The following is a 12,715-nucleotide window of genomic DNA, read 5'->3' on the forward strand; positions in this document are numbered from 1 at the left end:
GGCATCCTTCCTGAAAACCCATTACATACTTGCCTGGGCTTTAACAAAAAGGCAGGAAGGTGTGTCTCACTGCTGTTTGGTGCTATTTTTTAAAAAGGTGAAGTCTTTTTACTTTTAAAGAATCAGGTAGGTAGCCGTGTTGGTCTGACACAGTCAAAATAAATAAAAAAATTGTCCAGTAGCACCTTAGAGACCAACTAAGTTTGTGCTGGCTATAAGCTTTCATGTGTATCTGAAGAAGTGTGCATGCACACGAAAGCTTATACTCAGAACAAACTTAGTTGGTTTCTTTTTTTTAATAATATTTATTAAAGGTTTTTTGATTACAACACACAAAGAAAAACATACAAAAATATCACATATCATAACATATTTTCTTGTCTTCTTTGGACTTCCTCACATCTCCCGCTCCTGCGTTCCAAATTAATAGAAATTAAGCCAGCAATTTATCACCTTATCGCCACCTTACAATCTAATTTTCCAGTGTTATATCTTAAAATTTTAGATACATTTATTTCGCTCTTTAAAACATTAAACTTAGCCTAATAATTATCTAAAAATTTGATTTTTTCATGAATTTAACTTATCTTCATAGTTCACTTCGTCTGTTTCAATGGTGCCAAATTGTTTATGATCAAACATCCTGCTTAACATTCATACAATTTACAATATTTTTGCAAATAAATCTTAAATTTTTTCCAGTCTTCTTCCACCGTCTCCTCTCCCAGGTCTCGGATTCTGCCCATCATCTCAGCCAGTTCCATATAGTCTATCAGTTGCATCTGCCATTCTTCCAGTGTGGGTAGATCTTGAGTTTTCCAATGCTTAGCAGCGAGTATCCTTGCTGCTGTTGTTGCATACATAAAAGATGTTCGATCCTTCTTTAACACCCCTTGGCCAACAATACCCAAAAGGAAGGCCTCTGGTTTCTTAAGGAAGGTATACTTAAATACCTTTTTCAGCTCATTGTATATCATTTCCCAGAAAGCCTTCACTTTAGGGCAAGTCCACCAAAGGTGAAAGAACGTTCCTTCATTTTCCTTACATTTCCAACACTTATTATCAGACAAGTGGTATATTTTTGCAAGTTTGACTGGGGTCATGTACCATCTATATATCATTTTCATTACATTTTCTTTCAAAGCATTACATGCAGTAAACTTCAGCCCAGTAGTCCACAACTTTTCCCAGTCCTCAAACATAATATTATACCCAATGTCCTGTGCCCACTTTATCATAGCCGATTTAACCGTTTCATCTTGTGTGTTCCATTTTAGCAGCAAGTTATACATTCTTGAAAGTACCTTAGTCTTAGGCTCTAACAGTTCCGTTTCTAACTTCGATTTTTCCACCTGGAATCCTAACTTTTTATCAAGTTAAAAAACTTCTTTAATCTGAGCATAGTGTAACCAATCTCGCACTTTATCTTTCATTTTCTCCTGACTCTGCAATTTCCAGTTGTCTCCGTCTTTTTCTAATATTTCCCAATACTTCGGCCATTTGGCCTCCATATTGAGTCTTTTCCGGGCCTTAGCTTCCAATGGTGAAAGCCACCTTGGAGTCTTTGTATTTTGTCCAGACATTAAACACTGCTTTTCTGACAATATGGTTCTTGAAAGTCTTATTAATCTTAACCTTGTCATACCATAAATATGCATGCCAACCAAACGCATTGTCGAAACCTTCCAAATCTAAAACATCAGTGTCCTCGAGGAGCAGCCAATCTTTTAACCAGCAGAAAGCTGCTGATTCATAATACAGCCTTAAGTCTGGCAGGGCAAAGCCCCCTCTTTCTTTCGCGTCAGTTAGTATCTTAAACTTAATTCTGGGCTTTTTGCCCTGCCAGACAAATTTGGAAATGTCTCTCTGCCACTTCCGGAAACACTCTGTTTTGTCCACAATCTGTAATGTTTGAAATAAAAACAGCATTTTTGGCAATACATTCATCTTTACAGCAGCGATTCGACCTAACAAGGAAAGTTTCAGTCTTGTCCAACTTTCTAAATCTCTCTTAATTTCTGACCAACATTTCTCATAATTATCTTTAAATAGACTCAGATTTTTTGCTGTTATGTTTACCCCTAGGTATTTTACTTTTTTAACTACATTTAACTCTGTCTCTTTCTGAAACCGTTCTGACTCTGTAACTGTCAAATTTTTTCCCAATACCTTAGTTTTCTGCTTATTTAGTTTAAATCCCTCTACCCGACCAAACTCTTAAATCAGTTGTAATACTTTTTTCGTACTAGATTCTGGCTCCTGTAGGGTCAAAACTAGGTCATCTGCAAACGCTTTAAGTTTATATTGCTTCGCTCCGACCTGAATTCCTTCAACCAACCGGTCCCCTCTAATCATGTTCAAGAGCACCTCCAGGACCGAAATAAATAACAATGGGGAAATAGGACAGCCTTGTCGTGTTCCTTTTTCAATTTTGAACTCTTCTGTAATCACATTGTTGACTATCAGTTTAGCCTTTTGTTCTGAATAAATTGCATCTATCCCATTTCCAAAACCCCGTCCCACTCCCATCCCTTCCAAATTTCCCTTCATAAATTTCCAAGAAATATTATCGAAGGCCTTCTCCGCATCTATGAAAATTAACACTGCTTTTGTATTGATATTTGTTTGCAAAAGTTCCAAAATATCAATAATGTTCCTTGTATTAGCAAACAAATGTCTGCCTGGGAGAAAGCCTGCCTGATCCTTATGAATTACCTGATTTAAAACTTTTTTAAATCTACTTGCTAAAATGTCTGCAAATATTTTGTGATCCACATTTAGAAGAGAGATGGGGCGGTAGTTCTTAAGTTGAGTCTTTTCAGTTTCCAATTTTGGTATCAATTTGATAAACGCTTCTTTCCACGATTCCGGCGCCTTCTTCCCCTCCAAAATTTCATTGCTAACCTCCAACAATGGTCGTATCAAATAGTCTTTCAATGTCTTATAGTACTTGGAGGTGAGCCCATCTGGCCCTGGAGATTTGCCCGTTTGCATGTTCTGAATGGCTTGTTCAATCTCTTGTCGTGTTATTTTAGAGTTCAGGATTACTCTATTTTCTTGTGACAGTTTTGGTAGTCCATTCTTTTTCAAAAATTGTTTTATCTCAGCCTCATCTTGCGGCCCTTGAGTATATAGTTTTTTGAAATATCTCTGGAAGCATTTTCTAATATCCACAGGGTTCTGAATGTTTCTTCCTTCAGTCTCTAAGTTTGTAACTGTATTTAGTTTTTGTCTCTTCTTCAACTGCCATGCTAGCAGTTTCCCACATTTATTCGCCGATTCAAATGTTCTTTGTTTCATTAGTTTAACTTTCCACTCTATTTCCTGGTTTATCAATTTAGAATATTGTGCTTGATAGAGTTTAATTTTCCTCAGAATCGGCTGTGACTTCGGATTTGATCTTAACTTCTTCTCGAGTTCTTTAATTTTCTCCAAAATCTTATCTTTTTTCTCATTTTGTATCCTTTTCTTTACAGCATTCTGTTGTATCAAGAACCCCCTCATCACGGCCTTACTTGCATCCCAGATGGTTCTTTTTTCCACTGTGGTATTCAAGTTTATCTCAAAATAATCCTTCAGGACTTTTTGGGCTTTCTTGGTAATCTCCTGGTCTCTAAACAAATTGTCATTCATCTTCCATCTAAAGGAGCCGGTTGGTAGTAGTGTCATATCCATCTTTACAGCATTATGGTCGGAGCAGGTCTTTGGGCAGATTTCCACCTTTCTGGTCTTAGATGCCAGACCTCTAGATATCCATATTTGGTCGATTCTCGTCCATGTCAGTTGGGCTTCAGAAAAGAATGTTCCTTCTCTTCCCAAGGGGTTCTTTGTCCTCCAAATGTCAATCAAGTCCATATTGTCAGTCAATTCAAAAAAAAGTCTTAGGTAGTCTGCCATCTTTTGTGACATTTTGATTTTGTGACTTATCCATGTTGGTTGATACCACGCCATTCATATCTCCCATCATAATGATGTTATCATAATCCAGATAGTCCAGGACGCTCTCATGCAACTTCTTATAAAATTCCGATTTCCCCTCATTTGGTGCGTAAATTCCTAATATCAAAAACTTCTCTCCTTGGTATTGTGTCTCAATTGCCAAAATTCTTCCTTGCTCATCTTTGAATAAAAGTTAGGTGACAGGCTCTCCTTTGCATAAATCACCACTCCTCTTTTCTTCACTCGATCCGAAGAAATAAATTCTTGGCCTAATCTTTTATTTATTAGCACTTTTTTATGGAGCCTAGTCACATGTGTTTCTTGCAAACAAATAATGTCCAGTTGTTCTTTTTTCAATATATGAAATAACTTCCTCCTTTTTTCCGGGGAGTTGCACCCATTAATATTCCAGCTCAACAGTTGCAGAGACATCCTGAACAATTCTGTTATTTCTCTGGGGGTGGTATCTTTTTCTCTGGATCTTCAGGTTCCACGGGTAAACTTAGTTGGTTTCTAAGGTGCTACTTTTAAAGAAGTTAGTGTCAAATCATGTTGTTGTTGTGTATCTTTTTTTAAAATAAGTAAAAAAGACTTCCCTTAGAAACAAAACCAACAAGTGCATCAGTCTCAGGCAGTCAGGCTTCCCACGCTTGAATTAAAGCCCAATTAAAGACTCAATGAGCCCCTCATGGGGGAGTTCAGGTCAGGAAGTATGGGCAGCCAGGGAGGATTCAGAGCACTGGAGAAACCATCAGTGGAGAGCAAAACACAAATGCCTTCCTTGGTCACCTCACAGCAAGGAGGTAAACTCAACTCCAAACCCACTGAAATTCTAAATAAATTCTAAACTGCTGTGCAAATGAAGCAGCAAAATGGAAGCCTCTTTCACAGGGGAAGAATACAGCTCTAGCATAAACTGATCAGGTACAAAATGATGTCCGTAATTTCCAAGATTCATAGACCTGGAAGATGCATATCAATAGTTGTGCTTAATACTTGTAACAGATCCCATTTCTAGATAAGAACTCCCTTATTTGCATATTGATTTTATGTGGATTCTCTCTCTCTCTCTCTCTCTCTCTCTCTCTTTCTCTCTTTCTCTCTCTGCATATGGAAACTCATTTAAGCTGGGGAAATTAGGGCAGCCAGCTGTGCTCATCAGAAATCCATCAACCAATTTCAAACCCTGCATTTGAACGATATGTGTCTATATAGCTTTAGCAGCTGAACTCACCCCCATGGACAAATACATATCAGGATGAAAATGAAAGTTTGTAGCCTTTGCAAGGTTAGGAAGTCATTTTCATTTTGTTTTTAAAATACTGGTGCTCAGTTATATAGCAATGAATGGACTGGAATTAGTGCTGCTTGTCTAATATTATTAGCTGAGTTAGAGATGAACAATATATTGAGCAGATGGGGGGGGGGGGAATCTTCTCATTTGCTGCTGGTATAAAGTTAGCTCCCAAGAAGAGGGCGCTGCTTTATGCTGTGCTGCTCTTGGCTGCCCCCAGTGAAGTAGGCCACAAAGAGGTACTACACTGTAACTACAGAACCAGTGATTGCCCAGCAACACAAAGAGCCAACAGGAGTCTGATTAAAGTCACAGACTCTGGCCCACTTCCTTGGTCTGAGCAACACCTTTAGCACAAAGACCAAACTACTGTGAGATTTAGCAATGGGCCAATTTACCTGCCTGCCTGCCTGCCGGCTTCCTAGCTTGCATTGTCTCCCCTAGCCTGCCTATTTGGTGACAAGTGGCCTTCTGTCTGTTCAGTTTGGTTCATGGGTTGTGCCTCCACATCAACTCACTCTGACAGAATTTAGGTACAACTCTAAACAAACAAATGGCTTTCACTCCCAACATGCCATTCCTCGTAGAGCCCTCCTCAAGCCTTTACCTCATCTCAATGCGGGGGCAGAACCTGTACATGTAGATATGTCCATAGAGTCTCAGCTCCTTGGCAAATTCTGGTGCCAGGACTTCGTGGAAGTTGGAAGGGAAATAACGCAAGGCGTTCTTCAAAGCCAGCTGCACAGAGAGAGAGAGAGAGAGAAGGAAGCCAGAAGAAAGTGACCAAGTGGGTGGTTATCACAGCTAATTAAACACATGCATTTTTATCAGCCTGAACGGGAATTGTGCCCAGATGCTGCAAACGTATTCAAGGGCACTGACCGTTAATAAGTATGAGGCTCCAACAAACAAGGTAGCGCAGCATTTTGAATGGGATCTTCCCACCCTAACCTTTGCATAAACAAGAGGCTATCCTGGCACAGGATCTGGGCTGCACTCGTTCTCCAGAGGAGATGGAACAGCAAGCAGAATCAGCTGTAGATAACAGACATGCCAGGAACTCCATTGTACCATTATACCCAAGCACAACATGATGCAGGACACCCCTGGTGCCTGTTTGACAGCAGAACTTTGCTAAGTCAGGTTTGTAGCTCCATTGTCGCACTGAAATGGCACAGAAGGTTCAGTGCATGCTAATCTAATGGACCAAGATCACCCAGTGCTGTGCCAAAGAAACCAGAAGACTTCTGTGCTCAAATTTGCTAGCATTGCCAAATGCTGGGTGGGCGATTTTGTATCAGGAGAAATCAAAACAGGGAGGAGACTGGAACCAAGTTCTATGAGAAACGGCTGCAAGATTAGCCTAGAGAAGAGAAAGTGTCTTCAAATATCTGAGGACTGTCACACAGAAGATGCAGCATACCTCTTCTCTGTTTTTCCAGAGGGCAGAACTGGAACAAATGAGTGGAAATTGCAGGAGAGCCGAGTTTAGTTAAACATTAAGAGAAACTTCCTAACAGTAAGAGCTAATTGACAGTAGAATAGACTAGCTCTGGAGGCTGTTCATTTGACATCCATCAGCCAAGGATGCTGCAATCACATTCTGTGTTGCAGATCCTGCAATGAAGCAGGATTCAGAGTAGATGATCTCCAAGGTCCCTTCCAACTCAACCCCACCTTGCCACTTTGTGGTGGCACCTGCCATATGCTGAAAGGGATTCACTGAAGCCTTTTCTTGCTTTGGACATTTCTGCAGTTGTTGCAGTTTTAATATTTTCTGAGAACCATATACGGTTCATCAAAACGAGCTGTTTGTTACCTTCACCTCAATCTCCAGGGAAGGAGCCAAGTCTGAATATTTTAAATAAGTAAAATATGCCAGCAGGAACCCCAACAATACTTCAAAGGATAGTTGTTCCTCCAGCAGGCAAATCAGATAAAATCTTTCCTATCCTCCTCAGTAGGGTCCTCTTCATGTCATTGTCATTAACTCTTTTTTTAAAAAAACACACAACAAACCACCATATGGGATATGAAACAAGGAAATGTTTGTTCACTTCTCAAGTTCACTCCCTGCTTTGGAAATTGAGCATGCTATTAAATGTGTGGGAGCCCCAGCCCACTGGGGTGGAGTCAAAAAACTAAAACCATAAAGCAGACCCTCTTATATCCAAACTTCGGTTTGTAGAAATTTCGTTGCTTCCACCATGAAACTGCTTAAGGGTATAGTTATCTGCTCTTCTTTGTGAAATCAAATAAGGAGACAGCAGAGAAGGGAGTTGACTTTAGCCTTTGGCTTGCATGGTATACGAGGCCAGGAAGCAGTGGTGAGATCAGGGCTCTACAGGCACATTGAATTGGCTCTGCCAGCGTATTTGCACAGCCCTGACCTCACCGCTGCCTTGCCTCCCACTCCTAATCAGTGACAATGCTGCTGCCAGAAAGCTATTGCTCCCATATGGAAAGGAAGCTCCACAGATGGCGATGCCTTCAGACTATTCAAAAATATGATGAGCTAGCCCAGTGTCTCCATGCTGAGAAGATTCAAGCTCAGCTTGAGCAGCATCTTAAATATCCAAGCGGCATTTTTAAAATACTGTTTGCAGCTCTAGGCTCAGTTTTTAGGAAGAATGGGTCACAAATCACAATCTGCTATATATTTTGCAAATGGGCTTGTCCATCAGCTCTCTTTGTTTCCAGGCACCTCTTGAGATATTGTCTCCCAATTTGGCACGACATTTCCTGAGATGGTGGAGTGGTCCTGAACCAGATCAGTGATCCTCCAGAACTGCTAACTTTCCTGGGAGGGATGTTCCCATTGGTACCAAGTCAGGAGAACACAAGGAGAGCCTTGCTGGACCAAGCCAAAGGCACATTCATTTCAGCATCCTGTTCATATTGTGGCCAACCAAATGCCAGGACCCCCACACAAGAACACTCTTCCCACTTGTGATTCCCTGCAACTGGTGTTCAGAGGAATACTGCTTCTGACCGAGGAGATGCTACACATAATGGCCAGTAGCCACTGACAGCCCTATTCTCCATAATGCTCTAAACTACTACTCAAGTAGTGGTAGCAGCCTAGCAGTAGAATAAATAGTCTTTAGAAAGCCAAATCCATTATTTTGACAAACTGTGATACATTTCAGACACTGAATGACTCCAATTCCCTAGTTGTTTGTGGCTTAACATCTAGTCATCTGGAATTGACAATGCTGTGCCCTTTTCCAGGTGAAGACTTTAGCATTTGCCGATTCCCTTCCCTTCGACTATTACAGCACAATGACCTTCATGTGCAAACTAACATGGCCATTTGTCCTAATTTACACAACCAAGTACTGCAGACAGCTACATTTTAGAGACAAAAGACTCTTGTATGCAACTGACAGTTCTAGATGGACTCTACTTAAGAGGCTAGCACAAAGAAGATGAAATGTGTTTGTGTTCTACTAACAAAAGTAATTGGATAATGATGGGCTATTTGTTGGGCAAATGTCTTTGTTGAATCGGCAGGTGAAGCCACACAGTGAAGAGACATCAGCTGGCAGGTGGAATATTAGATGCTAAAGCAACAATCTGGAAAGCTGGCGAGGTGTTGAATTTTGACAGGCTGCAAATTGTACAAATAAGTATCTGCTTTGTGTATCCAAACAAGTTAATTAAGTGTGGCCCCAGTTTTCCATGTGCAAACAGGAGTGACCAATAGGGAGGGAGGGATCTGATCTCCTAGCAGCAGTGCCACCGTCTAGTACTGGGACAGAATAGTGGCAGTGTCATCAGACTGGCACAAGTGCACCAGTGTGCCAATTGAGTGTGCCCAAACTGCCTCAACCTTGCTGCTGCCCTGCTCTACATCTGCATCACTCTGGTATGCAGTAGTGGCACTGCTGCCAGGAGGCCAGGTCCACAGCAGCACCTCTCCTCACTGCCGTCTCCTGTGTGGAAATGTTTCAAAGCATATCCTTTGGGGGGGGTGGACCACTGCTCAATAACAGAGCACATGCTTTGCATGCAGAAGGTTCCAGGTTGCATCCCCGGCATCTCCAGGTAGGGCTGGGATGGAGGACATGCTGCCTGAAACCTCAGAGAGCCACTGCTAAGTCAGTGTAGACCAGAGGTTCCCAAACTGTGGTCCACGGACCACTTCATTCAGGCAGCCTGTCTGGATTTGAAGGCGGGAGATGGTATATTCAACATTCATATTGATTTTATTTCTTACACTGTATTACAATTTGAATGCTAAGGAATTCAAATAACAATGCAATGAAACACACTGTGTAGGAAATAAAAGGAGCCCATTTAAAAATACTGTGAAAAACCATACAGCACCTAGCACATGGGTAGGCAAACTAAGGCCCGGGGGCCAGATCCGGCACAATTGCCTTCTAAATCCAGCCCGTGGAATCAGCGTGTTTTTACATGGGTAGAATGTGTCCTTTTATTTTAAATGCATCTCTGAGTTATTTGTGGGGCACAGGAATTCATTCCTTCCCCCCCCATACAGCCCAGCCCCCACAAGTTCTGAGGGGCAGTGGACCGGCCCCCTACTGAAAAAGTTTGCTGACCCCTGACCTAGCACAATGCGTTATAATTGCTACAACAGGCAGAGAAACCATCAAGTGGTCCACCAAGATGCTCAACCATTTTCATGTGGTTCAAGGGGGTGGGGGAGTGTGAGGGCCACTGGAGTAAATGATACTGCCCTAGATGGAGCCATGGTCTGACTCCGAATAAGGCCATTTCCTAAGTTCTTATGTAAGGCAAGTTTACTCTTTAACAGCGGCACAATGAAGAGATGCAGGCTATCTATGTATGGCAGACAAAGGAAATGCAGCAGAGAGTCCTATGGCATTGTAGGATAGCAGAGTAATACATTTAACAAAAAAATGTTGTTTTTGCTGCATCAGGCCAACACAGCAACCCTTCTGTAATTTGCCAAAGGAAGACACTGTCTTTCTTAGGATTGGTAACAGTAAAGCACAGAGTCTTCTGCCTCTGGGCAGGGAAAAGGAGGAGACAGAGGATGTTGTGGCTTCAAGTCCCGAGCAACAAAGGGGCTTGGAAGAAAGAGAAGTCAGGAACCATATATGGAAAGAGCCTTGCAGATATGGTTTGGTTTATCCAAGGAGATTAAAGATGAGATGGTGGAAAGAGCCACGTAGCTCTTCCGAAGGACCCCGAAGCACATGGCTAAAGCTCTCATAAAGGCTTTATATTATTGCCAGAAACAGAGATGCATGAAAACAAAACATGAGAAGAGTTTCGAGTTAATACTGCAAATATAAATTGAAAATAAAGCGCTGCAGATACACAGGCCTGATCCTCAGCTTATATTAACTGACATTGTTCCCTCAGCTTTGGAACACATTACGGTTACACTGCCGATTCTACTTCTAATACTGCTACTACTATCCCAATGAATTATATTATCGTGGCTGATATTATTAATAGTCACAGCAAACAATAATAATTTATATTAATTGCAAACTTGTTCTTCAAGTGCTGGTCTTGGGATGGAGCAACTGCCCTATGAGGAAAGATTACAGCATTTAGGTTTTTTTAGTTTAGAGAAAAGGAAAGTAATGGCTTGTCTACATTTCCACTGTCCCATGCCTAGAAAGCATGGCTTTGAGCAGTTTTGTCTTTGCCTCACTGCTTTCCCCCAGAAAACCCACTCTTTAGTGCTAAATCAGAGCAAGCAACATTCTGGAGAAAACCCAATTGATGTTTGCTCTGATTCAGCAGTAAAGATTGGGTTTTCCTGGGGGACAGTAGCAGGGCAAGCAAAAGTGGATGAGCCCAAAGAGCCAACAGGATAGAAGTTTATAAAATTAGACATGGCATAGGGAAAGTGGTCTGATGCCAGATCCTATAAAGAAAGTAGCAAGACGAACAGGCTGTTGCAGGACCACAGACAGCTCCCAGTGAGCAACTTGCTCCCACAAAAGTTGGGAGCAGACTAAAGCCTTTTAAGCTTCTGTGTCCAGACTCCCTCTTCCAGACTCCACTGCCTTGTAGACAACTTCAGAGTCTTAAAGGGCCAGTTCTCTGGCCTGAAGACAGGCACTCTTGCCCTGTTCCCTAGTTTCTCTCCTGGTGTGCTCCCTGCACCGTTGAACCAATGATGTGTGGTGAGAGGCATCTGGTTTCTCAGGGGAAGGAGCCTGTGATGGTCCAGGCTCTGGCCCTATAGGCCCTGGTGGTCGACTCTAGGAGACTCTTCTGGAGGCTGCTGTCCAGCGGCCTCAGGTGTGGTCATCTCCTGCTCTCCAGCAGTCAGTTCAGGGCTTTTAATCTGATCTGGCTCCTTAGCGTGTGCCTCTGCAGCCTCTGACTCTGTGCCTGGATTGCTGCACAGGGGTCATGACAATGCAAACTTGGTGCAAAACCATCTAAAGTCAGCTCAACCCCTCTCTGGACAGAGAGCCTTTCCACCCACTGTACCTCTGTCTTGTGTGGATTATCTCTGATCTAGTCGGAGGCAGTAGGCCTCTGAATACCAGTGTTTGGAAACCACAGGAGGAGAGACTGCTCTGGTGCTCAGATCCTGCTTGCGGGTTTCCCACAGGCTTCTAGCTGGCCTCCACGAGAACAGAATGCTGGTTGAGATGATCTATTGGTCTGATCCAACTGGCTATTTCCCTCATAAAAGCCTCCGTTGGTCCTAATTGCCCTCTGTCAATGCAAGGGACACACTAATGGATACAAACCCATGAGGTCAGACCCACTTTGCAGGATGATGCTATCTAGGAATATAAGCCTGTTTCATTGAAAAGATACGTTTGGAGAAAGCGACTCACAAATATATTATGTGCCAAGACTTTTGAGCCAGCTACTGCCTCTCAGCCTAATACAATAATACAGGGTGAATCCTTTAAAAGAGGCCCCGTGGATACAGAGTACACATGTTCCACGAGGCCTCTTTTAAAAGGCTCACCCTGTGCAAAGATGCCACAAGTCCTCTCTGATTCAGAGTAAAACAATCCTGGAAGCACTCTCCTGGGAATTTCTCACTGGTTGGGGAAGCGGTGGGCATGTAACAATACTTAAGAACCCAACAGGCAACTCAGTTACTGCTTAGTTAAACAATTATTTATTTTTTGGTTGCCCAACCAAAGAACAAATCATTAACCCAACTCACTCAAGGATGCGTCTCAGTTTGAATATGCCAGGCCAATCGATTTTCCCCAAATGTCCCTCACCACCATATCATCATAGCAGTTTCTTTTTAAAGGCTTGAAAAACCAAGTCAGTCTCCTGCACAGACTGTTTTTGTTGGAAATTGAGAACCTATAACCCTGTAGACAACAATTCACTTTGTTTATTCTATTATTTATTTATTTATTTTATTTATTTATATTCTGCTTTTCCTCCAAAAGGAGCCTAGGACTGAAAACAAGTGATAAAATTATTTTAAAATCTCAAAAACAATTTCAGTATAAATACAGACTTGGTCAGTATCCATGGCCATTGGTCATTCTG

At 42.0% G+C, this 12,715-nt stretch overlaps 1 protein-coding gene across 1 annotated transcript in view; it reads right to left on the reverse strand.

The window, feature by feature from the left end:
• Positions 1-12,715, reverse strand: part of UROC1 (urocanate hydratase 1) — a 52,878-nt gene that overhangs the window by 39,150 nt on the left and 1,013 nt on the right. The window contains exon 2 of the mRNA XM_079964513.1: positions 5,841-5,971. Within this exon, the coding sequence (XP_079820639.1) occupies positions 5,841-5,971 (131 nt within the window). The remainder of the gene's footprint in view (positions 1-5,840; positions 5,972-12,715) is intronic.

Source organism: Podarcis cretensis (assembly GCF_951804945.1).
Source record: "Podarcis cretensis genome assembly, chromosome: 2".
Classification (NCBI taxonomy): Eukaryota; Metazoa; Chordata; class Lepidosauria; order Squamata; family Lacertidae; genus Podarcis; species Podarcis cretensis.